We start from the raw sequence: 27500 nt of genomic DNA, 5'->3' as shown, positions 1-27500 counted from the left end.
GAGAGAATATACAATACATTCATAAATACATCAATCTATTTAACACCAAGATAGAATAATAAGGTCACAAAAGATAACAAAAAAAATAGGATACCAACACAAACACATTTCTTGGCACTCACTTTATTTGTAGTAAAGTTGCAAGATTTTACACAATGCCCTCATACTCACATTTACAAAAATACTTTACAATAACAAAACTTCTCTGTACAGGTTTATACAATGTCCCCTAATTTCTTCGTCACCTCAAAAGTGTGTTGTTTCGGCAGCTGACCAAAGCACTTACTAATATTTTTTGTTTTTGTTTTTTGTTTGTTTGTTTGCTTTTGCTGTTGTTGTTTTTGTTTTTTTGTTGTTGTTGCATAGCAGAGTGTTCATTAACCATGCCACAGGGACCATGAGAGTCATCAACCACGTGCTGCAAGGGAGGAGGAGGAGGGGGGGGGCTAGAGGGAGGAGGTAGGGAGGGAGAGGAGGGCGAGGTGGAGGGAGGAAGAAGAGGAGGAGGAGGGAGAGAAAAGGAAGGAGAGAGAAAGGAGAAGCAATAGGAGAAAGAGGAGGAGGAGGAGGAGGAGGAGGAAGATTGAAAAAAAAGAGAGAGTGATAAAAGTGCGGCTGGGGAGGGGGGGGGGTTAAGAAGGGAGATGGGAGGTAGGGAGGAGGAGGGAGGGGAGGGGGATGAGTGTGAGAAGAAGGCGGGAAGGAAGTATAAAAAGGAGATATAAAAAAAATAATAATAACAATAATCAAGACAAGAGAGAAGAGAAGAAAAAAAAAATTGAGGGCAGGAAAAAAAAAGAAAGAAAATAAATCACCTTTTCTTTTTTCTTTTCGAGACGAAACTTAAAAATTGCAAAAATAAAAGAACAATAAAATTCAAGAAAGATCCATTGAAATCCATTCAATTCCGTTGAGAGTAATAAATAGTCGTAAAGACACTGAGAGAGTGAAAGGTGGAGAGGAATGTCATTTACGGAGCAGTCAGGCGACTTGTCAAAAAGGTGTTTTTTTTTTAATATATATATATATATATTTTTTTTTTTTATCTAAGGAGACAAAGGTACATGAGCCTGGTAAAAAGTGTGTGATAACCGTGACAATATTGATAATACTCCTGGCTCAATACTGGACTTGGATATAATTTTTTTCCCAATACAGTGGTAAATCATGCATAAAGCACTGTGTTTCATTCAAAAAAAGCATTTTCTCTCTACATGCACGTCAGATCCTCAAAGTAGTCCAGACGAGAAATATATATATAAACATACATCCTAGGGGGAAAAAAAATTAAATACACAGAGAAACATGAGGGTAATATAAAGTGCTATATACACAAACAAAAAAATGCCTAACTGGATAAATTATATATGTGTAAAAAAAAAAAGACTAGTGGACATACATTGGATGGAGATGGGAGATAAATTGGTACCTATCACTTCATGGCGTTGCATAATATTCCAAGAATAACTTCAGTGAAAAAATCACGTGGCAAAAGAATAGCTTTATTCATTTATTATTTTTTTCAAAACTGTTTTTCCTCCTACGTGAACTTTAGCACCAAGCTTCATGTAAAGACGAGGCATTTGTTCAAGAGATTCCCTCTCTTTTCATTTCCCCCCGAGAGACAAAGAACAAAAAAAAAGAAATTAAAAGCGACTGTAAAAGTAGTATAAAATGCATAAACTCACGAAATGTATCCTTTCATTACATTGCTTACACTGTGCAGAGCATAATGAACTATAAACATCCAAATGCCAGTCATCCACTCTTACGATTCCATTACGATCAATCCCCACATCATGTTAAGGAGCTTATATAAAAAAGAAAAAAAAAAGTGTGTATATACAAACAGAAACATCAAGAGATTTCGCTCATCTTCAGCAGACCAGTTCCGCTCGTTTGGCGCCGCCCGGAACGAGCCGAGAGCGGCCGCGTCCCCAAGGCGTGGCGCGTGAGGAGTGAGTGAGTAGAGTGAGTGAGTGAGTGTGACTGATAAGCACTTCAATGAAAAACAAGGAACATTGTATCCTTAGGCACTAGCACTAGAACACAGCGACTAACACATAAATATGAAATCCCAAGTATCACATTCAGCTTGCCGCGCGGGGGGGGCAAAGAAGTCTCGAGAGAGGCGATATATCCATCCATATCGGCCGTCAGATTGTCTTAATTATGTACAGTAATCACCGTCGTAAAAAAAGGTTTGGGGGGGGGGGGGGGCTTCCATCACTCACATGGAAAAGTTTTTTTTTCTTTTCTTTTTTCCTCTTCATCACCATCATCATCGTCGTCATCGTCATCATCAAACAACAAAACCGTTCGTGAAAAATAATTTAAAAATCCAATACAAATTTTCATTTGCATGTCGCCACACAACACGTAAGAACTTCCGGTGTAGCTCTTCTCATGGACCGTCTTATTGCACTAGAGAGAACACCGGGGATGCTCTCGCGTAACAAGGAGAAGCTGCTTCAGAGCCTTCACTATAAAAAGGGTTCGCGTCCACAGAGAGTCTCTGGCGTCAAGTCGCGCGGGCGTTCACTGGTGGGCGGGCAGGAGGAGAGACCGCGGGCGGCGCTAGGCGTGTGGGTGGGCGGGCGTTCACAGCTCGGAGAGTTGTCCCGCCAGCTGCAGGGGCGGCATGGGCGCCACCGGGCCGGCGTGGCTGTACGACTCCAGGATATAGCCGATGGACTGCAGGCGGTGCGCCAGGCTCAGCTTGCGGCAGTACGGGTCCGCGTCCAGGGACTCCAGGATCTGCAAGGGAGAGAGGCCGTGCGTCAAAATCCTGCCACTGGCTTCGGAACAGTTAGAAATGAATGAATGAATGAATGAATGAATGAATGAATGAATAAATGAATGAATAACAATCGACCTCCACCGCAAACGGGTCGCGAATACCCATCGCGTCTCGGCTTTTCCCCGAGAGCGTTGGCGTCCGGCGGCCCGAGCGAGGGAATTCATTAAGTGTTTGACCGACCCTTCAAGACTTCCCTTCGCCAAGCCGGCAATTTTGTTATTATAACTTCCGCCCTCTCGCCGGGGTCAGCTGGCAGGCACATAACCACGTGCGTGTGCGCGTCGTCAGTACACACACGTGCACACATACACACAAAAACACACACACACACACACACTCTCACTCTCACTCACACTCACACACACACACTCTCACTCTCACTCACACTCACACTCACACACTCACACTCACACTCACACACTCACACTCACACCTTTCTGTCTGTCTCCACCTACCTATCTTATATGCTACCGGAGCAGTGATGCTTCTCCGTGGATTGCCATTGGTTTTCATCTCCTCTATTCATAATTCAATGAATTGTCAGCATATTGTATGCCGCTGAATGTTATTCAAAATGCCCTAACTGCCTCACAGATACAACATCACATCCCGCCACGAGGGGGAGCTCACTCACCAGCTCGTGGTACTTGGTGACGTAGATGTAGAGCTCCTTGAGGGCGGCCAGGTTGTCGAAGTGGCCCTGGTGGGCGGCCGAGAGCTGCTGCATGTGCTGCCCGAGCTCCTGTTCGCTCACCGGCTGCGCGCTGGACACGTCGCTGTAGAAGCTCTTCACCTGCGAAAGGGAAGAGAAGGGGCGTGAAAAGGCGACCGGACGAGCGGGGAGCGGCTAATGCCTGGTATCCGATCAAGTAAATCACTTCCTCTGAGCGAGGCGTCGAACGAGGCGTCGAACGAGGCGTCGAGCGAGCCGTGACCTCAGCCGCGTTCCTTACCTGCGCTCTGTACCGCGGGATGTCCTTGGCGAAGAGCAGCTTGTTGGAGGGCGAGTCCTTGCCGAGGCGGTGCTCCTGCGTCGAGCACGAGTCGATGAACGTCTGCGCGATGACCGAGAGGCACGAGTCGACCGTGGACGTCTTGGCGATGTCGAAGATGAAGTCGGGGTTCTTGATGAAGTTGACCCAGAAGCGCAGCGGGAGGCAGTTGGACTTCCAGGCGTGGATGACCTCGGGGTCGCTGATGCCGTGCGCGCGCGAGGCGTCGTCCAGCAGGTCGAAGAGCCACTTGACGGCCGGCGGGAGCCCGTCGTTGGCGCTCAGGATGGTCCGGAAGAAGTCGTCGACGAACTGCTGGACGGTGCCCTTGGTGGACAGCAGCCGCGTCAGGAAGATCTCCGGGATGGCCTTGTGGGTGCCGTAGGTGCGGTCGCGCCCGTCGCGGGACGAGCCCAGGGTGCCCGACGCCGAGTCCTCCGCCACGCGCACCAGGTGGTAGAACTGCACGCCGGGGCCGCCGCCGCCGCCGCCGCGACCCATCGTGCCGCTGCTGCCGTCGCCACCCTCGACTACAGGAGAGTTCAAGGGTGACACACTGTTAGCGTATGAGTAGTAGCCTGTGCCTGGAATATAAAAGGTCGAGTTTCCTTTTAGACTGAGGGCTGGCGGGCAGAGGGGGGGAGGGTGAGAAATTGTAGTGACTGGTGCTGGTAAGCTTGTATAATAATAATAATAAATAAATAAATAATAATAATAATATATGGCAATTACAGCAAAAAATAATACCAAATAAAATAACAAAGCATATAAAGCAATTTAGACGAAAAAAGAAAGAAAAAAAGAAGAAGACAGAAATAATAAGAGGACGAAGCAGACGATACCCACACCGAAGAAGAAGCAGACAAAATAGAGGAAAAGGAAAAAGCAATAGAAATCCCTCTAATTCCTTGCCCCAGAGCGTGATCGAACCAGGCGAGACAAGCATTACGCAATGTACCAAAACAACACTGAAGAAGAAAAACGTTTCCACTGATAAGAAAGTGATCTTATCTCAGCCTCTTGCTTGGCCACACAGGGTCAGAATATGAGTACCATTTCCAATTAATTTCCTTCTAAATTATGTCTATACCCATCATTAATCATTTCTCATATAAATAAGTTTAATAGTAATAAAGAGAGAGAGAGAGAGAGAGAGAGAGAGAGAGAGAGAGAGAGAGAGAGAGAGAGAGAGAGAGAGAGAGAGAGAGAGAGAGAGAGAGAGAGAGAGAGAGAGAACAAGAACAAGAAAAAGAGAAAGAGAAAGAGAAAGAGAAAAAGAAAAAGAAAGAAAGAGAAATAGATCCGGACGAGTCATTCTCTACGAGGGGAAAAATGGCGATATCTGTTCCTCGCGGGTCTCGTTAGCATCTCCTTTATAAAGGTGTGTAACTCTCGGTTCCAGTGAGGTAAGGATTGAAATGGGGGGGAGGGGGGATAGGACGAGAAGATTCACATCCGTCTATCATTCTCTTTGTCTCTCCCTTTTTCTATTTGTATCTCTCCTCTTATTCTGTAATTATCCTTCACTTATACCATTATCTTTTTCTCTGTCCTTCTCTTTCCCTCTTTCTCCTTTTCTCTCCTTCGCCCCCTTCCTACAAAGCAATAAGACGACGACTACCTAAAGGCCGCAATAACCCCCCACCCCCACCCCCCACCTCCAGGCAAAGCATGCAGGAGTGCCTCTCGTTATTGCAATGATTAATCACCGTTGCGTCCGGGTGCTGAGGAGGAGGTCGTCCTTCTTCTTCTTCTTCCTCGCCTCCTCCCTCCCTCCTCCCTCCTCCCTCCGCCCTTCCCCCCCCCCTCCTTCTCTATCTCCCTCTCCCTTCCTCCCTCCCCCTTCTCCCTCTCACCCGCCACGACCTCTCCCGTCCCCGTTCCCAGTCGTTCCTACGCTGCCACGACCTCGAGGCTGAAGAACGACCCCTCTCCCTTGACGGTCTGGTCACACGGGACGAGGGCGACGAGGGCGGCGCGGGCGGAGGAGCCAAAGGACCCGGCGGCGAGGTGGCGGCGAGGCGGCGCAGGTGAGGCTAATGACAGGCAGGAGGCGGTGGGGGTTGTTAAGCGGAGTGGGAGGGAGAGGGAGGGAGGGGGAGTGGGAGGGAGGGAGGGGGAGTGGGAGGGAGGGAGGGGGAGTGGGAGTGGGAGGGAGTGGGAGGGAGGGAGGGAGGGAGGGAGGGAGGGAGGGAGGGAGAGAGAGAGAGAGAGAGAGAGAGAGAGAGAGAGAGAGAGAGAGAGAGAGAGAGAGAGAGAGAGAGAGAGAGAGAGAGAGAGAGGGGGGGAGGGGGGTGAGAAAGATATAGGGGCGGAGGCTCGCGGCCGGTGGGAAGGGCACGGGAGGGAAGGGAAGGGGGAGGCGCCCCCGCTAGCGACCGTGTCATTGCTGGTCTACCCGCCTCATCCGCCATGATGGATCACCACCCCCTACCATCTTCCTCCGCCCCCTCCCCCTCCCCCTCCCCCCTCCCTCTCCTCAGCCCAGCGAGCGAGGGGGGTGGGGGGGGGGCAGGATGGCGGTGGGAAGACAAGAAGACAGGTAGGAGAAGCGGCGAGAGACGGGGGGGTGGGGGGTGGGGAGTCAAGGCAAGACGGCCCACACCCTCCCTCATGCACGATGTCATGCACTCGCCCATCCGCGCGGCGTGCGAGGTCCAGGAGGCGTGGGCGTCGGGGCCCGACTTCCTCGCTCGCTCGGTCGGTCGAAGGCGGGTCGGTCGGTCGGGGCGGCCATAATGGAGGTCCTGTGTCGTCCGTCCGTCCGTCAGCCGCGCCCCGCCCCCTGTATCCCGCAGTCAATCATCAACCGTCATGATTAACGGCTTTCTGATTGATGTCGCTCTGACTGACAAGCCCTCAGACTCCGCCCCTTGTTGGCTTGTCCGCTCGGCCGGCCTCCGAGAAGCAATTTGTCCCGCGGTTGCAGCGCCGTCCTTCGGGCTGGCCGCCTGCCTTTGCCTCTTTCTCTTGTTGCGCCCGCTCGGGGGCCCTTTCGCGCCTCCTCTGCTGCCCCTTTTTTCTTAGTATTTTTTTTGTTTAGCCTCTTCCGTCTACTTTATCAATCTCCTTCCTTTCTTCCTTTTTCTTTTATTCCTGCTGATTCGGTCTACCTTCTCTCTCTTCCTTCTTTTCAACACAAGTGCAGGACGATCGCCGTGCCTCACCAACTCGGACCCCTCACCCCCTCCAAACACCACCTCCCTCTTGCTCAACCCCCTCCAACCCCCATTCTAGCTCATCTTCCCTCCTCCCTTCCTCCCTCCCTCCCCCCACGCCCACTACGCCCACCTCCGCCCCCCCCCCCCCATCACTCCACTAAATGACGAGATATCGGACCGCCACGACAAATTACCAAGACATCTTAAGTGGAAAAACCTGTCGCCCTTTCTTCGGCTTGCCACGCTCACTCAGCATCAGCGAAGTCGCAAGGGCGCCCCCTACTCTCTCCCCCCCATCCCCCCAGCCTACCCCCATCAACGTCACTTCTCTTGACCTTCCCTCTTCCCACAGACGACGAGGATAACGACGAGGATGACGACGACAAAGGGGGCTGAAGCGACGACGTCTCTCCGAAGTGGCAGAGGATGGTCACGACTTCCGCGGGTCCTCCTCCGAGCGAGAGGACGACCTCGATCCCGAGCGTGAGTCCGTAATGTTGTTCTTGTAATGATGCCGTAGCGGTGATCGCGCCCCCCCCCCCACCCCCTTCCCGCGGTCGAAATAACAGCCTCGCCATAGTCCTTCTTCATCTTCTTCTTCTTCTTCTTTCGAACCGCAAGGTCTCGAGCTAACAACCTCCCCATCTCCCCCCTTCCCCCTCCCACCTCCATCATAAGAAGCGACAGCACCCCCCTTCCTCCTCCCCTCGCCCAAAAAGAAGTACCCCCCCCTATATACAGTCACACAGTCACATAGTCGCCCACACACGCCCACGCATCCACACACACACACACACAGAGGCGCGCGCGATCTAAAAGACTCATGAAAATGCATCAGTTACCGAGTGGAAAACTGTCGTAAAGTTAATTCAATCATGGGATGAGAAGGGGGAGGGGGTGGGGGAGGGGAAAATGAGAGTGAGTGAGGGAGGGGGAGAGGGAGGGGGAGGGGGAGAGGTAGAGGGAAGCCCCCCTCCCCCCCTCCTCTTAGACCGACTGCCATGAACAGGGGATGGACGGAAACGACTGGAATGAATGGGAGGTGGGGGAAGAGGGGGGAGGGGATAGGAGGGTATTGGGACGAAGAGGGTAGGGGTTGGTGTAGGGGGGAGGGGGGAGGGGGATGTGTGAGAGTTGAGGGCGTCAGGGAGCCATCTAGCGGAGACAGTGCGCACTAGACCGAGTTAAAGACGGCATGTGTGTGTCGGGGAAAGGGGTAGGGGTAGGGGTCCCGGTACGGGGGAGGGAGGGAAAGAGGGAAGGAGGGGGAGGGGGGGTTGTCTGACGCTGTGTGAATCTTGAAAGAAGAGAAAAAGAAAGCGACATCCGACCGAGGAAAGGCCTTAACTTGAATGTTTATTTGGACGCGCCTACTTCCATAATCATCTATCTATATAATGCATTTACGCAATCTATCTTCGTTATTATTTACGGTCTACGTAACAAACATAACCATTTGAAAAAACAACAACATATATGTCTTCTCTCCCTTACGTCGTGATTTCTCATTCTTCCATCCATCATCATCATCATCATCATCATCATCACAATCATCATCACTATCTCCTTCCTCCTTTCTCCTCCCTCCATTTTTCCCAGCCAACCAAGACGACTGGTGATCGCCTTTCCCTCCCTCCCTCCCTCCCTCCTTCCCCTCCTCCAAACCTATCCTACCCTCCCTCCCTCTTCCATCCCTCCTACCCTCCCTCTTCCCTCTCATCCTCCCTCCTCCCTCCATCCCTCCTACCCTACATCCCTCCCTCCCTCACCCCTCTCCTCCCTCTTCCCTCCCTCCCTCCCTCCCTCCCTCCACCTCATGGCCAGAATCAAGCCCTCCATTATTCATGCTGCTCAGCCGAGTGAAAGACGTGTGCATATAGAGAGCGCGTTAATACATCCAAAAGGAGATCCATGAGCGGAAACTGTAAGAGAGAGAGAGAGAGAGAAGCGGAGGAGGAGGAGGAGGAGGAAGAAGAAGAGGAAGAAGAAAGGCGAGCGGGGGGGACGGGGGCGGATAACGAAAAGAGAGGAAAGAGGTGAGAAGAGAGAGATGGGGAAAGGAGGGCAGAAAAGAGATATGGGGAAAGGAGGAGAGGAGAGAGAGATGGGGGAAGAGGTGAAAAGAGAGAGATGGGGAAAGAGGGAGAAGAGAGAGATGGGGAAAGGAGGAGAGAAGAGAGAGATGGGGTAAGGAGGAGAGGAGGGACGGAGGAAGGAGGAGAGGAGAGATGGGGAAATGAGAGGAAAGGAGAGGAGAGGAGAGGAGAGAGAGGGAAAAGGAGAGAGGAGAGGAGAGAAAGGGAAAAGGAGAGAGGAGAGAAGAAGGAGGGGAGAGATAGGGAGATGGAGAGAGGAAAAAAGGGGAAGAGAGAAGGAAAATAAAGGGTGGGGGAGAAGTTTGAGAAGACCAAGAGAGATGAGAGGAGTTGGGATAGGGATAGGGATAGGAGGGAGACATGAGGGAAGGGAGGGAGGGAGGAAGGGAAAAGAGAAGGAAAATGAGAAAGGAAGAGAAAATTTAAGAGAGAGATATAGAGAGTAGAGGAGAGGTGAAAGAAAGAAAGAAAGAAAGAAAGAGAGAGAGAAAGGGAGAGCGTGGGCAAAAATTATCATAATTTTGACGAATGAGGAGTGGACGAGGCGAGGAGGATATAGCATTCCGGAGGAAAGGAAATGTAGGAATGATGATAATGGAGGAAGAGGGGGAGAGGGGGAGAAGGGGGAGAAAAAATGAAGAGAAAAAGAGAGAAAAAAAAAATACGCAAAGAGTAAGAAAAAAAGACTCCCCCACCCTTTAAAAAACCGGTTTTCAAGCAAGCAAGCAAGCAAGAAGTGACACGCACTCCAGAGACGATATGATTAACGACTCGGCTGCATCTCAGAGGCTCAAGAACTATTCCAATTAAGACAATAGCCTCAGCCGTTGACTCAAGCCCGACGCGGCTCCGTCAGGCGCGCGGGAGGGAGGGAGGGAGGGAGGATGGGGTGTGGGGTGTGGGGGGGTGGGAGGAGGGAGGGAGGGAGGAGGGGAGGATATGGGGGTGGGAGGAGGGAGGGAAGGAGGGGAGGGGGTGGGAGGGAGGAGGGAGACTGTCAACATCATAAAGCGCCATTCTTAAATAACAGTCAAATCTGCGGCCGGGCCCCCATCCCCGCCTGTGAATTATTCTGTTAAGAAAGAAGAGAAAGATGAGGAGGAGGAGGAGGAGGAGGAGGAGGAGGTGAGATGGTTGGGAGGGGGGAGATCGGATGAGGGGGAAGAAGAGAGGGAGGATTAGTAAAAGATGAAGAAGAAGAAGAGGTGAAGAGGAAGAAAAAGATGACATAGCAAAAGAACAACAAAAGGAGAGGATAAGGTCGAAACAAAAAAATAGACGAATGTAAAAATATCGGATTTTCACCTCAAAAAATCATTAATTTTAAACCCAATGGAACGAATAAAACAAAAGAATAAGATGAAAAAAAAGGATAAGGAGATCGTCGCAAAAAAAAAAGGAATCTCAGTCTGCGGTAAATTTCAGTTGCAACATGAATGCCCTTGCCACATCTGGCAACACCGGCGTGCAGGACTTGGCGTCTTCCAAAGGCTTGATCACACCCCGCCCCTTCTTCCCTACTACCCCTACCCATAAAAAAGGGGGAAAAATGGGGCAAGAAAAAAAGTTGATTCTAATTTTCAAAATCAAAATAGAAAAAAAAAACGAGAGAAAAAAAATCTATATCCTTCTATATCACAAAAAGACAAAAAAGTAAAAAAGTGTGTATAAGGATATATACAAACATTATATACTACGGTATATACAATACATATATTATGTGTGTGTATGTATGTAGGAGACAGAGAGAGAGAGAGAGAGAGAGAGAGAGAGAGAGAGAGAGAGAGAGAGAGAGAGAGAGAGAGAGAGAGAGAGAGAGAGAGAGAGAGAGAGAGAAAGAGAGAGAGAGAGAGAGAGAGAGAGAGAGAGAGAGAGAGAGAGAGAGAGAGAGAGGAGAGAGAGAGAGAGAGAGGAGAGAGAGAGAGGAGAGAGAGAGAGAGAGAGAGAGAGAGAGAGAGAGAGAGAGAGAGAGAGAGAAAGAGAGAGAGTGTGTATGAACATGAGTGTATAGCGTGTGTTTACGTGTCCGCCCTGGGCACGGCTCGGCGCGTGCCGGCACGGCGGCGTCCCGATACTCACAGTTTGAGGAGAAGGAGTCATTCTGGCGCGGGATGAGCGCCATGACGGCCGAGTCGCGGACGCCGTAGTGGGCGAGGGTGTTGACGCGGCGCCACCCGCCCACGCCCGTCAGCGTCGTGCGGTCCTCGTCGCTCAGCGTCACCCGCCCGGCGCGCCCGTGACGCCACTCTGTGGGGAGAGGGAGGGGGAGGGGGGTTAGTCGATGGTCAGCGATGGGGGGAGGGGAGAGGGGGCTGTGGATGCTTGCAACAGGAAGAGCAAAAGAAAAAGAGAAAGAAAAAGAAAAATATGCAGAAGTGACAGAGGAAGAAAGGGAGAGATGATGATGATGAAGAAGAAGAAGAAGAAGAAGAAAAGAGAGAGAGAGAGAGAGAGAGAGAGAGAGAGAGAGATGGGAGTGGGGATGGGGGGGGGGGGGAAGGCGTATATAAATCTGCAAATTTCACAGCTGCAATGAAGTGCTCATTTAAAACGACTGCAATGTAAGAGTCAACATTTTGAGCTCGCCCTTTCCATGATCAATTTCAAATAAACAGAAAAAAATATAAACATACAGACGAGACTAGATTAATCAATTCAAAATAATCCTCAAATCAAAAGGGAATAAATATAAGGAGTTCGAAGAGAAAATAAACAATTGAATATTACAATGATAACAGCAACAACAATCATCATCATCATAATAATAATGATGAAAATAATAATAATAATAATAATGATGAAAAAAAAAAATAATAATGATGAAAAAAATAATAATAATGATAACAATGACAATAATAATGATAATATTAATATTAAGAACAATAATAATAACAATAACAATTAAAAAAAAGATAATGATAATGATAATAATAACAATAACAATAATAATAATGATAATAATAAAAATAATAATGATAATAACAATAACAATAACATAAAAACAATAAAGGCTTTAGCCGCAAGCCCTCGAGGAGCAGAGCTAAGGCCGAGCGAGCATTCCTCTTACCAAGGTCGACCTCGTGGACGGAGGGTCGGAGGGACTGCGGGGTGTTGCGGTACAGGGCGTCCAGGATCTTCGCCTTGACCTGCGTGATGGTGTCGCAGTCCAGGACCTTGACCTGCACCTTCTCCTCGTATTCCTCCGCGTACATGGCCAGGGTCTGCAAGGGAGGGGAGAAAGAGGGAAGGGTCGTGTGTTAGTATATACTTGAAGAGGGCAGTGTTTGGTTCCTCTTACTCTTTTTTACTCTTTTTTTTTTACTCTTGAAGGCATCGTAAACTCTTTTTTTTCAGCAAGGTGTGTGACTTGTGAATCAATCATGGTGTGCACGGGAGGGTGCAATTGCAAGACAACAAGAACTGTGCAACAAGGAGGTAAGAGTCAGGTTCATCATCATCATCATACAGCGAGTGAGTCGTGCAAGGCTTAAGAGACAGTGTGTTGCAAATGTTGCACAAAAGTGAGAGAATCATTTGACAGACACTAAAAGAGGGGGTTGAAAGTCTTTGGCTAGAGAAGAGGGGTTCCTAAGACTAAGACTAAGAGGAGCGCCGGGAGAGGGGGGAGGAGGGGAGGGGAGGGGAAAGGAGGGGAAGAGGGAGCAAAAAGAGAGGGCGTGAGGTAGCGAGGAAGCCTCTTTCTCCCCCCTCTAGAAGGGGAAAAAAAGAGGGCGCCTTCTAGCTCCACCACGCCCATCCCTTACCCTTACCCCTCCCCCTCTCCCTTTCCCCCTTCCCCCCATCTCCGGCAGGCGAGAGGGAGCACTACAAGGGCGGGGTTGCAGGTCACTGGTACTATACTTTGTCTCTTTGTTAACCACAAAGACCTCCGCCACGTCAGGGTCGGCGATTGGAGGTCAGCCCCTTAAGGGTCTCAGTTCCCGTACTTTGTTAGCAGCTAGTTAGTTAGTTATTAGGCTGTCGTTTTAATTTGTCTGAATTGCGATGGACAAAAATTCGAGGTGGTTTGGGTTTAAAATTTTGCATTTGGTTTAAAGCTGTTTTTAATTAATAGTGTTAATTCCCGTTTTTTTTTTGTCAAGGCTTCGGTTATGCATGCATGTGTATCCGCAAATATACATACACGCATTTTTTTTTTTTTTCATCGTTCTCTCTCTCAGCGTCCAAGGCAGAGGCGTTATTGTAAAAAACAATATATATAATAACAATAATAATAATAATTGTAAAAAATAATAAACAAGTACAGATTACATCAACATGACACGAAAGAGTGAAGAAGTGAAGACGTCAGTCACTCCGCCTGTCAGGAATCAGCTGAGAGGAACACCGAGGCTGGTTAGTATAGCCAAGCATCCACTAAGTTACCACAACGCTTAAGACACCACACTAAAGAAAAGCTCTACACCCTTAGGGATACAACAACCCACCCCACCCACCTACCCTCCCCCGTCGCGTTAAAGACACTTCTTAGACACCCCTCCCTCCCAAATTTCCCCTCTTCCCGTATCCCCTTAACATTACAGACACATGACAGCCTCGTGCCCTTGACAAGAGTCATGAACACCAACACGCGTACACGGGTGTTGTAGTAGCAGCAGTAGTAGTAGTAATAATAATAGTAGTAATAGTAGTAGTAGTACAGTACACGAGTAGTACACGAAGGATGTTGTGGCTACGTGAGTGACACAAAGTATGCGTATAGCGCCCCAGGCATACATACACTGTAGGTGGTCTGGTAGGGAATTTTTTCATAGTGAGGGTCATCATGAAGCAGGTGGATGTTCTGCAAGGAAGAGAACAGGAAGCCGATTATAGGAGGAAGTCACGGCCGGTCGGCGAAGGAATCCCCAGGGATGCGTTTGTGTCCCGAGCACACTCACTCTCTCCGCGTTTCCAAGCAGGAGGTGGAGATGGAGGTGGAGGTGGAGGTGGAAGAGGTGTGTGTGTGTGTGTGTAGGTGTGTGTGTAAATGTATGTGTAAGTGTAGGTGTGTGTGTGTGTGTGTAAGTGTGTGTGTAAATGTGTGTGTGTGTATAAATGTGTAAGTGTGTGTAATTGTAGGTGTGTGTGTGTGTGTCCGTGTGTGTAAGTTGTATGTATGTGTGTGTGTTTGAGAGAGAGAGACGTGTGAGCGGGGAAGATATGAGGCGGAGGAAGAGGAGGTGTGGATGAGAGAGATGGAAGGAAGGATGTGATAAGAAGGATGGGGAGGGAGATATGAAGAGGGATAGGAGAGAGAGGTGGAAGAATACTGATTCTCTTCTACCTTTTCTCCTCCTCCTCTTTGTGCCCCCCGCCCCACCCTCTTTCTTTATCTCTTCTTCTTCTTCCTTTGCCTCCTCCTCCTCCTTCTCATTCGCACCCCATCTCATGGATTTCATCTCATCCTAATTTGACACCCCAATTTCATCCCATGATTTGAAAGAACAATATCCTCAACAAAACCAGCGTGACGACGTGAGAAAGAAGCATTCTGTAGGTCGGCCTCCTACAATATATATATATATATATATATATATATATATATATATATATATATATATATATACATACATATATATAGCTACGACTGTAAGATAAATCCCCCTCGTATGTCTTTAAGAAAACACACGCTAAGGTAGAGGTAATACCTAAGGGACACTCAAGGTGGAACGTATTACTAGAGAGACATGAACACAACACGAGATGACATGCGGATATGTAAAATACAAGATACAAGAAATGGGGGGGGAGGGGAGGGGAGGAGGAGGGGGGGTTCATTTCTCATTCATGGATTTATCCTTTAATGCATAAATCGGAAGGAGGGATGTGGATGTGTGGATGTGTGGATGTGTGTGTGTGGATGTGTGTGTGTGTGTGTGTGTGTGTGTGTGTGTGTGTGTGTGTGTGTGTGTGTGTGTGTGTGTGTGTATGTGTGTATAGAGGAGGGGGGTATGAGGGGCTTGTGGTGATGCTGGCCGTTCAGATCTGCTTGGCGCCTTTTTTTTCTTGTACAAAAAACAAGTGACAATACAAACTTCAAGAATCAAAAGAAAGAAAAAAAACACACAACACACTTTTTAATCTGACAAAAAAAAAAAAAATAAATAAAATCCCTCGCACTCACACGCCGTCGAAGAATCCATCCCTTTCACACTCCTCTTCCTCTTCTCGCCTCCCTTTCTCCCTTTCTCCTTCCATACATAAATCCGTAATTCACATCCCCCCTTCCCCCTTCAACCCATCACCCTCCACGCGTCGGTTGACCGCAAGGACGAACAACCTCATTGATTATGCAATTTACTAAGATGAGGCAATTTTTCAATATGTGCTCCAAGCGCCACCTGTGAATTGCCTCTCAACACGCGAGAGAGAGAAAAAAAGGAGAGGGGGAAAAAAGAAAGGGGGGAGGGAGAGGGAGAGGGAGAGGGAGAGGAAAAAAGGAGAGAGAGAAAAACGAGATGGGGAAAAAGAAAGGGACAGGGACAGGGAGAGGAAAGAGGGAGAGGCAATGGAAAGAGGAAGAGAGGGAGGGAGGGAGAGAGAGAGAGAATGATGGGGGAAGAGAAGGGGGTAGAAAAATATATAGACAACTCTCCAGAAGACGAAAATAAAGCATCGCCTCAGGCTTCTGAGAGGAGAGAAAAAAAAGATAACAGAAGGGAAAGAAGAAGAGGCGAGGAAGAGGGGGAAAGAAGAGGAGAGGAAGAGGGGAAAGAAGAGGAGAGGAAGAGGGGGAAAGAAAAGGAGAGGAAAGAGGAGGAAGAGGGGAAAGAAGACGTGAGGAAAGAGGAGGAAGAGGGGAAAGAAGAGGAAAGGAAAGATGAGAAGGGGGAAAGAAGACGAGAGAGGCACTAACCGCCAGCCGAAGCCGACGAGGAACTTCCGACGAAGGAGACGAAGAAGGATTTGGATCAAACGACGCTATAACGAACGAGCGGCAGTTCGGGAGCGGGAGCGGGGTCGGGGGCGGGGGGGAGGAAGCATAGTTAACTAAATGATCGGCCATTCACGGAAAACGCGGGGTTCTTAAGGAGGGCGGCCGGAGGTGGGGTTTGGGTTCCTTATGAATACCGCCCCCCCTCCTCCGCCCCCCTCCCCCTCCCCTTTTTTTTTCTTCATCCGAGAAACTTCCGAGAAATAGACGGGAGAGAGCGGCGGGGGCAGACGAGGGGGATTGGGATGAGGAAGGGGGAGGGGGGTAGATGAGAGAGGGAGAGGGAAATGGAAAGGTAGCGAAAGAAAAAGAGAGAATAAGAGAGAGAGAGAGAGAGAGAGAGAGAGAGAGAAAGTGAGATAGAAAAAGAAAGAGAAAAAAATAAAGAAAACGCCAACATAACAGATTTGAGAGTTTAGAAGTTTGTTATAAAATGATGTCATAGCCAAGGGAAAGAACGACCGAGAGATCATCACAACAGGTGGGAGAACAACGGATAACACAACGGAAAACAGAAGATCCGAAAACAGGGACGGGATGAAAAGGGAAAGTTTAATGCTTTCATTTCTTTTCTTTTCTTTTTTTTTTTAATTCTCTGGATCATTATTTGGGGGCGCTTATGAGACGGAAGGAAAGAAAAAAAAAGCGAAGAGAGAAAGGATAATAGAGGAACAGAAAAGAAAACAAATAAAGAGGATGGAAGGAAAGGAGGAAGAAGTAAAGGAAGGAAGAAAGAAAGCATAGAAAAGGGTGAATGAAGGAAGGAGGAAGTACAGAAATAGATGAAGGAAAGAAGAAAGAGGGTGAAAAAAAAGGAGGAAGTAAAGAAAGGGGTGATGGAACGAACGAATAAGGAAGTAAAGAAAGAGAAGAAAAGGAGGAAGGAAAGGAAAGAAAGATATGAAGAAAAGAAGGAAAGGAAAGGAAGGAAAGGAAGGAAATAAATGAAAGGAAAGGAAATAAAGGAAGGAAAGGTAAAAAAAAAAAAAAAAAAAAAACGAGAAGAGCCATTCCCAGGGGAGGGGAGTGTCAAAAGCCATCGCCATCGGCATAACGACTCCCAATTTCTCACATTCCGCCATTTTTCATCGCGAAGTCAATACCCGCGTAAGAAAGGAGGCCTCTGACGCCGGGTTATTGATGACATTTGGGTATTAGCGGAGTGTGGGGGGAGGGGGGAGGGGGGTAGAAAAGAAAGGGGGTAGGGGAAGGAGGTAGAAGGGTGCGGGGAGGAATAGGTGATGAAAAGAGGGGAGAGAAGGGAGGGGAGGATTGGAAATAGAAGTCAGAGTGACGAGCGTCAATGAAACAATAACAATATATATATATATATATATAATAAATAAATAAAGTAAATTTCAGTCTAAATATCGGCTGAGTCCCCAAGACTTGCAAATCCTGAGGACTCGGTGCCAAGAAGAAGAGGAAGAGGAAGAAGACGACCCGCGCCGATCCTTGGGGCATTCGCTGGCACTGTGCCTTCTCTCCCTCCGCCGCCTCGAGTATCCTTCTCTCTCTCTCTCTCTCTCTCTCTCTCTCTCTCTCTCTCTCTCTCTTTCTCTCACTCTCTCCAGACAGCCGTGGTGGGAGGCCATGTCTTTTTTCTTCTTCTTCTTCTTTCTCCTCCTCCTTCGTCGCAGACCGGAGAGCAGTGCTTCACAGTCTCTTTCTCTCTCTCTCTCATTCTTGTTCCACATACTTCCATCTTCTGACCTCATTGATCATCCATTCTCTTCCTTATTCTCCGCAGACCATGAGAAAGCGACGATCATCGCAAACAAGCACAAAACAAAAACAAGAAAGCAATCGTACCAACAACAAAATAAACGAAGAAAAAAAAACATACATACAAAAAATCCAACCAGAAAAAAATAATAAAAAAAAACAAACTAAAAAGACAACACCAATATGTATATATATAAAAAAACGAAAAAAAACGAAGAAAAACAACAACATTAGCATTAGGCAAGCCCCCCCGCAGCACAAGCGACCCTGTCCAAGCGCCGTTGACACCAGCAAGCACCACCAGCAAGCGGACACTGCACACTCTACTTTCCTCTTGATTGGGGGGAGAAAGAGGTGGGGGGAGGATGGGGGGATGGGACACTACTTACACACTTGATGGGGAGGGAAGGGGTATTCTAAGTTCTCTAGAGGGGCGGGGGGGAAGAGGGGGGAGAGGGGGACACTTTACCTTCTCTTGATGTGAGGAGGAGGGGGGGGGGTACTAGATACTCTAATTACTCTTCAAATGGAAGGAAGGAGGGGGGGAGGGGGGTCTGGTCTTGTGATATTTATTATTATGATTATGATTATGATTATTTTTTTAGATTATGTTGTGTATACATACATATGGCTCACGAAAATATGTATATGGTGTGTTTATATTAGAAAGTAAAATAAAATGATAATAAATATAAGGTATATGTATTTAATCCATTTAAATAGCAGGTAAGTATGCCCACAAGCAACAGTTTTGTTTGTTTGTTTGTTCCTCTTCCCTCTTTACCCGCAAAGCTTTTGGATGAGACAGGCGACAGAGACATAAAAGCTAAACGACTCATGTCAAGGAATTCAATCCCCTCATTTTTTGTTGCAATTGCAAGGTAATGAGGTCAATGTCCACCTGTCAAGGAACATCCAAAAGCCACAGCAGGTTGGGTGTAGTCAACACGTATGGGGTTTGGAAAAAATATAAATAATAATGGGGGAGGGGGAGGAGGATAAGGAAATATATATGGAAGGGGGAGGGGAGGAGGCGGAGGAGGAGGGGAGGAGGAGGAGGGGTGGTGGTGGAGGAGGTATAGGAAAAGGAAACAGACGGACTGATGGAGTGGGCAGTGGTAAGGAGGGGGGGACAAGGATAGAGAACGGGGGAGGGGGACAAGGGTAGAGGACGGGGGAGGGGGACAAGGGTAGAGGACGGGGGAGGGGAGGGGGTCAATCGGCTACTCACCACAGGGCTGAAATCGACCTGTTCCCTGAGGAGGCGTTCCTCGGAGAGCGAGTAGCGGGCGTCGTGGGTGAGGGCGTCCACGGGGCCCTTCTCCACCTGGTGCTTGATGGCCTTGTACAGCAGGAACAGGGCAGTGCCGGCGTCGTCCTAAGGGGAGGGGAGAGGGGAGAAGGGAGAGATGGTTAATATTCGGTGGCTACGCATGTACATATATCATGGGGATTTTTTTTTCTTGTAGATAAGAGTGCTTGAGATTGCTACAATTGGTGGATGGATGGGTTGAGCAAAGTGGCCATTATAAGTAAAAAAAAAGGGGGGGGGGGAGATTTACTAAAAAAAAAATCAACACATATTACCATTTCGTTTCATATTTTTTTCCAAAGAGAAATTCATTTCTACCGATTTCTATCTCGTTCTTATCGCTTCACATATACACCCTCTGCAACCCTCTGCAACAAACCTCCCTTCCATCTGGGACTCACCTTGAGATAACCATACATGCAAAGCGCCAGCCAGTTGGTGAGCATCTTCTCGACCACGCTCTCTGTCCGGCGGAGCATGAGCTGCGGGTGCTTGGTGGCCGCAGCCGCAGACACCAGCCGCAGCATCAGGCACCGCAGCACCTCCGTCAGGTACTCCATGCGGCCCATCAGCAGCACCGTCACCAGGGACGCCACGTTTACCCTGGGGAGAGCGGGGGCAGGGGAGAGGGGAGAGGGGAGAGGGGGAGGGGGGTTAGACGTGAAGGAGGACGATGCTAAACTTGGTAAAGATGGTCGTAATAACAACAAAAACAACAGTAACAATAGCAGTAATAATATTAACAATAATCATCATTATAACAACAACAATAGTAATAACAATAACAACAACAATAACAGTAACAATAATCATCATCATAATAACAACAACAATTATAATAACAAAAACAACAATGACAAAAACACATAACAAAAACACGGGGGCCGAGCAGCAGGACTCGCAGCAGGACTCACTTGTCTCTGATGTTGAAGGACTTCTGAGACTCAAGGGTGTCGATGAAGGACAGGAGGAAGTGCTTGTTGCCGATCAGCTGTTCGAACTGCAACATGGCCACGTCGTAGTTGGTGCGTGGGCCGTGAGCGCGAGCCTATGCAAAAGGGAAAAAAGAAGAAAAAAAGATTAATATCCACAGACCCTCATCACCACCATAACCATCATCATCATCATCACCATAATCCTAGTCGTCATCATTATCATTATCATCATCATCATCACCATAATCAAAGTCATCACCATCATCATCATCTTCGCCATCATTGGTATCTTAGTGTGGGTCGAAGAGCATTCATTTATCACCGCGGCTCAAGGCGTGGAATTAAAGTATTACGCCCACTGCTGTCTTTCCTTGCACCTTGCACACTCTCCCCTCTCCCCTACCCCTACCCTCGGAAACTCGGTCTATAGATGCGGTATGGGAGGAAGGGCGAGAGTGAGAGTGAGAGTGAGAGAGAGAGATAGAGAGAGAGAGAGAGAGAGAGAGAGAGAGAGAGAGAGAGAGAGAGAGAGAGAGAGAGAGAGAGAGAGAGAGAGAGAGAGAGAGAGAGAGAGAGAGAGAGAGAAAGAAAGAGAGAGAGAAAGAGAAAGAGAGAGAAAGAGAAAGAGAGAGAGAGAGAAAGAGAGTGAGAGAGAAAGAGAGTGAGAGAGAAAGAGAGTGAGAGAGAAAGAAAGAGAGAGAAATAGAAAGAGAGAAAGACAAAGAGCGAATGAATAAAAGAATGAGAGAAAGAGAAAGAGATATAGATAGAGATAAGGGAGGGCCAGTCAAAAGGAAGATACACTTTATGTGAGATTACCCGAGAAGGCGAGCAAGGGCCAGTGACACTAGAGGGCCTGGGGAAGGGTGAGCAGGACAGGGTGTGGCTTGGCAAGGACAGGGCGTAAGGTGACCAGGGAAGGTTCGAATAAAGGGGAAAACTGAGAGAAACGACGATGAAAAAAGGGAAGGGGGCAGAGAGAAAGGAAGATGAAAAAAGAGGGGAGGGAGGAGAAAGGGAGGGAGGGAGAGGGGGGGGGTGTTGCGAGAAAAGAGGAGAAGAGGGAAGCTTGAATGGGTTACGAAGGGTGAGGGCATGCAAGGGCGAAGACAAGGGAGGTTGAGGGATAGAGGATAGTGGGGAGGGGAGAGGACAGCGGAGGGGAGAGGAGAGAAGAGAGAGAGGGGAAGGGGAAGGGAGAGGAGAGGGGAAGGGAGAGGAGAGGACAGGAGAAAGAGAGAGAGAGGAGAGGGGAGAGGGGAGTGCAGAGAAGAGGAGAGTATATGGGAGTAGAGGAGAGGAGATGGGATGGGAGGAGAAAAGAGTGAGGAGAAGAGATGGGATAGAAAAGTAGGGAGGAGAAAGAAGAAAGGAGAGAGAAAGAGAGAAAGAGAGAGAGAGAGAGAAAGAGAGAGAGAGAGAGAGAGAGAGAGAGAGAGAGAGAGAGAGAGAGAGAGAGAGAGAGAGAGAGAGAGAGTAGAAGGACGCGTGGCTCGTGGATGATCCATCATTCCCGAGGACAGCGCGACAGACCCTCCAAAACACTTTTAACGACACACTGGAGGGCGGGGCGTAATGATCGCTCCCTCCCTCCCTTTCTCCCCTCCCTTCCCCTACCCCAACAACACAACGCTCTTCATCAGGCTAATTACACCTACCTCCCACCTCCCTCCCCCTCCCCTTTCCCCGCTAATCCAATCTAATTCATCTTGTGTCTTTAAGTCCTGCCCTTAGCTAATGACTTTACAAAGTACACATGCACACACCTGTGGGGTCGCGGGAGTGTTAATTGAGACATTACGGGTGCCAGTGCCATGCGGAGCAGTGCCACGAGCGGGCTGTGTCTACTCCAGGCGTTCTATAGGGCGTGGGCGGAGCGAGCTTCATGATCGTGTCAAAAAGTGTGATGTATTGGGCGTTGTGCTCTTCGTGCCCCTCTCCCCTTCCTCTAACCCCTCCTCCCCTTAACCCTTCCATTTACCTTTATTTTTCAAACTCCTTCCCTCCTGAGTGGGCGTATTCTGTTCATTGAAAGGACTTCGCATACACTCGGCTTCATTTTCGACAAAGGATGAAAAAATATGCCACATAGGCCTAAATAATGTAATCAAATCATTCAAGATCTTCCACCTGACCACCTTCCCCCCCCCTTCCCTCTCTCCCTGCCTGTACCCCTTCTCTACCCCCTCCTACCCTACCCCACCCACATCCTAACAACAAGGTTCTCCCACCCACGCCATCACACTTAACCACCCACCATCTCCCCCTCCCCCTCTCCCATCCATTCTACAACTTCCCCTCCCCTTCTCCCCTATCCCGCACAATCTCACCCCCCCTCCTCTCCCTCCCCCTCGTCCCTCAAACCCTCTCTCCCCCTATCCCCCCGCTTTCCCCCTTATTCCCTATCCTCTCCCCGTCCCCGCCCCCCTCCCCCTCCCCGTCCCGTTCCGTCCCCGTCCCCACCCCCCTCATCTCGCAATTTACACCGAGATGCTGTTCGGTGCCGGGATTAATTTGGTGAAAGGGATCTGTGTTTTCTTTTCATACACAAATCCCGGCTCGACTGCCTCTACGATAAACAGCGTCGCCGTTTTTACCCTTGGCCAAATTACAAAGCGGCGCGCGCCATGAATATTCACGACCCGCTTCTCTCTCTCTCTCTCTCTCTCTCTCTCTCTCTCTCTCTCTCTCTCTCTCTCTCTCTCTCTCTCTCTCTCTCTCTCTCTCTCTCTCTCTTCCTCCCCATCACTCTCCCTCACCCCCCCTTCCCTCTCCCTCTCTGTCAATCTTTCTTCGCCTTCCCTCTCTTCTCACTCACTTTTCCATCTCTCTCTCTCTCTCTCTCTCTCTCTCTCTCTCTCTCTCTCTCTCTCTTTCTCTCTCTCTCTCTCTAAAGAATAAAGAAGAAGGAAGGAAGGGAGATAAGAGACGAGAGGACTATCCGTAGCGCCGACAATAAATCACGAGAGCAGACACCCTCGCCCGTAGAGACAATTAGTTGGAGTGAGAGATGTACGCAACACCTTGTTGTTATTCAGGCACCTTTCCCCGCTTCTCTTACTCTCACTCTCTTCTTCCTCTCGCCCTCTTCTCGTTTTCTTTTCTTTTCTTTTCTTCTCTCTCGTCTCTCGTCGCTCTCGTTCTCTCTTATTCTCTCCTTTCTTTTCTTCCCTCTCGTCTCTCGTCTCTCTCCCTCTCTTATTCTCTCCCCTTGCCTCTTCCTCTCTTTCCGTTTCTCCCCCCTCTCCTTGTTTAGCCTTAATCGTCTCTCTCTCTTTCGTTTTTAATCGCTGGTTTTATTTCCCACTTACCAACATTCAGTAAGAGAGGGAGGGAAATTGAATAAAAAAGGAAGGAAGGAAGGTAGGAAGGTGGGAAGGAAGGAAGGAAGGTAGGAAGGTGGGAAGGAAGGAAGGAAGGAAGGAGGGAGGGAAGAAGGGAGGGAGGAAAGTGGGAAGGACACAAGGCAAATAGGAGAGACGTACGGAAGGGATGAAGGAAGGAAGGAAGGAAAGAAGTAAGGAATCAATGAAGGGAAAAAGGAATAAAGGAGAGGAGGAAAAGCAAAGGAGAAAGGGGAAAAGCAAGGACAGTGATAAACGAGACTAGGAAAGACCAGACACAAGGACTCGAACGGAGAGAGAGACGAAACGATTAAGAAAAAAATATATAGGAAAAGAAAAGAAAGAAAAGGGGGAGATGAAAGAGGGGAGAGAAAAGGGGAAAGAGAGAAAACAAGAGAAGAACCAGAGGACACGAATGAACTATCCCAACTTCCCTCCCTCATTCTCTCCCTCTCCTTCCTCCCTCCTCTATCCCTCTCCTTCCTCCTTCCCTCCGCCCGGGGTAATAACGTGCCACACTGGATCCTCCTCCCTAAAGCCGGGATGAAAGTCCATCATCATGCAGCCTCCCCTCCCCTCCCCACACCTACTCCCTCCATCACTTCTTTTTTTTTCTTCTTTTTCTCCTCCTCTTCCTCTCTCTCTTGCCTCCCCTCATTCTCATTCTCATTTTCCTTCTCATTCTTCTTCTTCTCTCTATCTTCTCCTCCCCTCATTCTCCTTCTCCTTCCCTTTCCCCCCCCCCTCCTCGCCAGATACCTGTGCAGCGTTTCTCTTCGGCGACCGGAAGCGGGCCAGAAAAGGGGGTGGGGTGCAATGCGGAAGAAAGAGGAGGAAAGAGGAGGAGGAGGAGGAGGAAAGAGGAGAAAATAATATGATAAAAAGAGGAAAGGAAGAATTAGAGATGCAAACGAAAGCAAATATATAAATAAATAGAAACTAACTAAATAAAAAAATAAAAAAAAATAACAAACACTCAAAAGGTTTTGGCTTCAGCGACTCACCAATCCTAGACATCTTTAACACAAGCCTCCCCCCTCCTCACCCCTTAGCCCTCCCCTCCCCCTAACCTCCTCCACTCCCCCCCCCATCCCCATCCCCTTACCGCTGTAACCCCTCACCTCTCCATTATCCCTCCTCCTCCTCCCTCCTCCCTCCTCCTCCCTTCCTCCTCCCTCCCTTCCTCCTCCTCCTCCCGCCACCCACCCCCCACTCCTTCCTTCCTCCCCCCCCCCTCCCCCTCTCCGGCGCCTCGCACTCACAGCATCACGATAAGCAAGGAAGGTAGCCGCCGTCCCCCGCTGTCTCCTGGCCATCCCGCTCCTATTGTTATAATCGTGTTATCTCGCCCACTTAGATAGCCGATTCATGGCCCGCCGCTGGAATGTCCTGCTGGACCGGCACCGTGGGGGGCAAGGGGGGAGAGGGGGGGTTATATCCGGAAAGAGGGGAGGGGAGGGGAGGGGAAGAGGAGGGGAGGGGAAGAGGAGGGGAGGGTAAGAGGAGGGGAGAGGGGAGATGGAAAAATGAGAGAGAGAGAGATAGGGGTGAAGGGAGAGGGAAATAAGAGGGAGGGAAGCTGGGGAAAGGGGAGAGGGGATAGGGGAAGGGAGGAGGGGAGATGGTGGGAAGTAGGGTAAGGACAGAAAAAAAGCGTATGGGAGAAAATGAGGGAGGGAGATATAGGAAAGGGAGAGAGCGTGAGGGAGGGAGATATAGGAAAGGGAGAGAGCGTGAGGGAGGGGGGAGAGAATCGAGAAAGGGAGAGGGATTGGGTGGGGGGGAGAAAAATAAAAAGGGGAGACAGAAAAGAAGACGCAAAGAGAGAGGGGGAAGGCGGGGCTCGAAGGGTAAGGGTAAGGGTAGGGGGTAGAGAAGAGGTGGCGCCATATGCAACCAGCGCCTGAGGGTATGAAGAGCGCCATCTATCAAGGGAGCAAATGGGCACGGGGTGTCGCGCCGATAAGAATGGCGCTTGGCTTATATGGGGTGGGGCGGGGTGGGGGAAGGGGAGGGGAGGAGGAGGAGAGGATAAGACAGAGGAGGGGGAGATGTGAGATCCCTCTCCTCCCCTTCCCCCTTCCCACACCACTCTTCCTCACCGCCCCTAATCCAAGGTCAGTCAGAACGGACGAGGGGATTGGTAAAGAAAGACAGAGAGAGAAGAGAGAGAAGAGAAGATGATCAAAGAGAAGAGAAGAGAAGAAAAAAAAATGAAAGTGACGTGAAGAGGATAGAGAAAAGACCATCAAAGCAAGCAAGCAAGGAGGCAAGCAAGCAAGCAAGCACATCCTCCCCGATATCGGTTCCGGGTACGTCTCGCCCCGACCCGATCGAGGAGTGACGCCGACGACCCCGAAACGACCGCGGGAAACGAGTCGCTCCGCCGTCGGGTGTACGCACTGACCGGCAGACGCTGTACCTGCCGAACGCCGGTTTAGAGGGACGACGCAGAGAAGGAGATAAGGGGGATAGGAGATAAAGGGGATAGGAGATAAAGGGGATAGAAGACGGAGGGAGATAAAGAAAGGTAAATAACATCACTAATGAAGAAGGTGATGATAAAGATCACCAAAATAAGAGAGGTTGGGGTTGGGATTGGGGTTGGGGTGAGGGGGGGTGGCTATTCTGAGGAAAGATACGGAAAGGAAGATGAGGAAAAGGGGGATAATAAGCGACAAAATCCAGAAAGAAGAAAATCAACATATGGCAAAAGGATTTTCTTTTACATATATATATATATATATCAATTTCTTTGAGAAGGGAGACGGAAGAAGGAAGGAAGGAAGGAAGGAATCCCCCCCTCCCCCCCTTTCCCCCCAGCCTCACCCTTCCCCCCCACCCCCCACCAAAGTCCTCGCGGGGATAATTATCACGCTACGGGGGAAAAAATCCTTTAATACGCTAAGTAGGCCATAAAACACCGAAAACACGATTTAATGGCTGTCGATTCGCGGAGTTCATAAATTTCTTTTTTCTTTGATAGCCTCACCCCTCCCTCCCCCCTCCCTCCCCCCCCCCTTTTCTTATACCTAGTATGAATCTTTCTTTATTTCCCTCCCTCCCTCCCTCTCTACCTCCCTCCCTTGCCCCCTCCCTCCCTCTCTCTTTCGTACCTTAAACTCATATATACCTAAGTATGGAGAAGGGTGGGGAGGGAGGGAGGGAGGGAGAGGGAGAGAGAGGGAGGGAGGGAAGTAGGAGAGGGAGGGGAGGGGAGGAGAGGAGAGGAGAGGGAGAGGAGAGAGGGGAGGGGAGGGAGGGAGAGAGGGAGGGAGGGAGAGGGAGAGAGAGAAGAGGGAGGGAGAGGGAAAGAGAGAGAGAGAGAAACTGACATACCAGGAGGGAGAGACACAGAGATCCCTCGGCAATTCCCACCAGCCACCGTCTGGGAAATAGGAGTTGGCAGACCAGTAGTCCCAGATCTGACACATGGATGGGGCAAGAGGGGAAAAGGAGGGAGGGAGGGAGGGAGGGAGGGAGGAGGAGGATGGAGAGATGGGAGGCAAGGAGGAGGGGCAAGGAAGAGGTGCTATCCGAGTGAAAGCACTCTGCCCAGGGCACACCGGCGGCCGGCGGCTGCTCTCCGTCATCTCAAGGAGTCGCAGATAAGGCGTCCTGTGATACAAGGCGCGGGACACGGGCAAGAGATCCTCCTTCCCCTCCCCCCCTCCCCTCCATGGCTCCTCTCCCTCCTCTCCCCCCTCCCACCCCCCTAATGGCACCTATGACTGTTGCCCGCCGACGCTTCCCCGTCTGGCCCCTATCACGGAGAGTGGGAGATCGCGAATAAATTAAGATAATACTTTCTTTTTCCATTCTCCGCGGGGCTTCCCTTGATCAGCAGGATGAAGAATCCTTTGTCTCACTCCTTCTCCCCCTCCCTCCCTCCCTCCCTACCCAACCCCATCCCAATCCCCAAGACATTTCCCAGGCTCCTCATGAGACGGGACAACAAACACGTCTCTCCCAGGGACCCCCTACCCCCACCCGCTGCTGCTCCTCCTCCTCCTTGTCCTCCTCCTGCACACGGCCAGAGTCAAACCAGCCTTCCACTACCCCTACTCCACCCTTTCCCACCCCACCCCTCACCCCCACTCCACACCCCCCACGCCCACCCGGCACACCACAGCAACAGCCCCTGGACATTAACATACCACTTACCAGCCGCCTACAATAACACACACCTCTGTTGCCT

The 27500-nt window shown here is 49.6% G+C and overlaps 1 protein-coding gene across 5 annotated transcripts in view; it reads right to left on the bottom strand.

Annotated features, from left to right (window-relative positions):
• Nucleotides 1-1023: 1023 nt before the first annotated feature.
• Nucleotides 1024-27500, bottom strand: part of LOC122257574 (plexin-B) — a 410989-nt gene continuing 384512 nt past the window's right edge. For 2 of the 5 annotated variants that reach the window (XM_086542848.1, XM_086542849.1), the window contains exons 12-20: nucleotides 19938-20071; nucleotides 19425-19626; nucleotides 18943-19089; nucleotides 13791-13853; nucleotides 12117-12270; nucleotides 11129-11296; nucleotides 3754-4376; nucleotides 3435-3593; nucleotides 1510-2757 (exon numbers count right to left, since the gene is read on the bottom strand). In XM_086542848.1, the coding sequence (XP_086398974.1) occupies nucleotides 2602-2757; nucleotides 3435-3593; nucleotides 3754-4376; nucleotides 11129-11296; nucleotides 12117-12270; nucleotides 13791-13853; nucleotides 18943-19089; nucleotides 19425-19626; nucleotides 19938-20071 (1806 nt within the window). In that variant the 3' untranslated portion in view covers nucleotides 1510-2601. Of the gene's footprint in view, nucleotides 2758-3434; nucleotides 3594-3753; nucleotides 4377-11128; nucleotides 11297-12116; nucleotides 12271-13790; nucleotides 13854-18942; nucleotides 19090-19424; nucleotides 19627-19937; nucleotides 20072-27500 lie in introns of all 5 variants that reach the window. The other 3 variants (XM_086542851.1, XM_086542852.1, XM_086542850.1) reach the window with 2 other exon arrangements.

Source organism: Penaeus japonicus, unplaced genomic scaffold, assembly GCF_977035675.1.
Source record: "Penaeus japonicus unplaced genomic scaffold, GWHDUDI00000001_assembly GWHDUDI00000012, whole genome shotgun sequence".
In the NCBI taxonomy this organism is placed as follows: Eukaryota; Metazoa; Arthropoda; class Malacostraca; order Decapoda; family Penaeidae; genus Penaeus; species Penaeus japonicus.
Note: the sequence above shows the minus strand (reverse complement) of the source record. Positions and strands in the feature narration are given on the sequence as shown.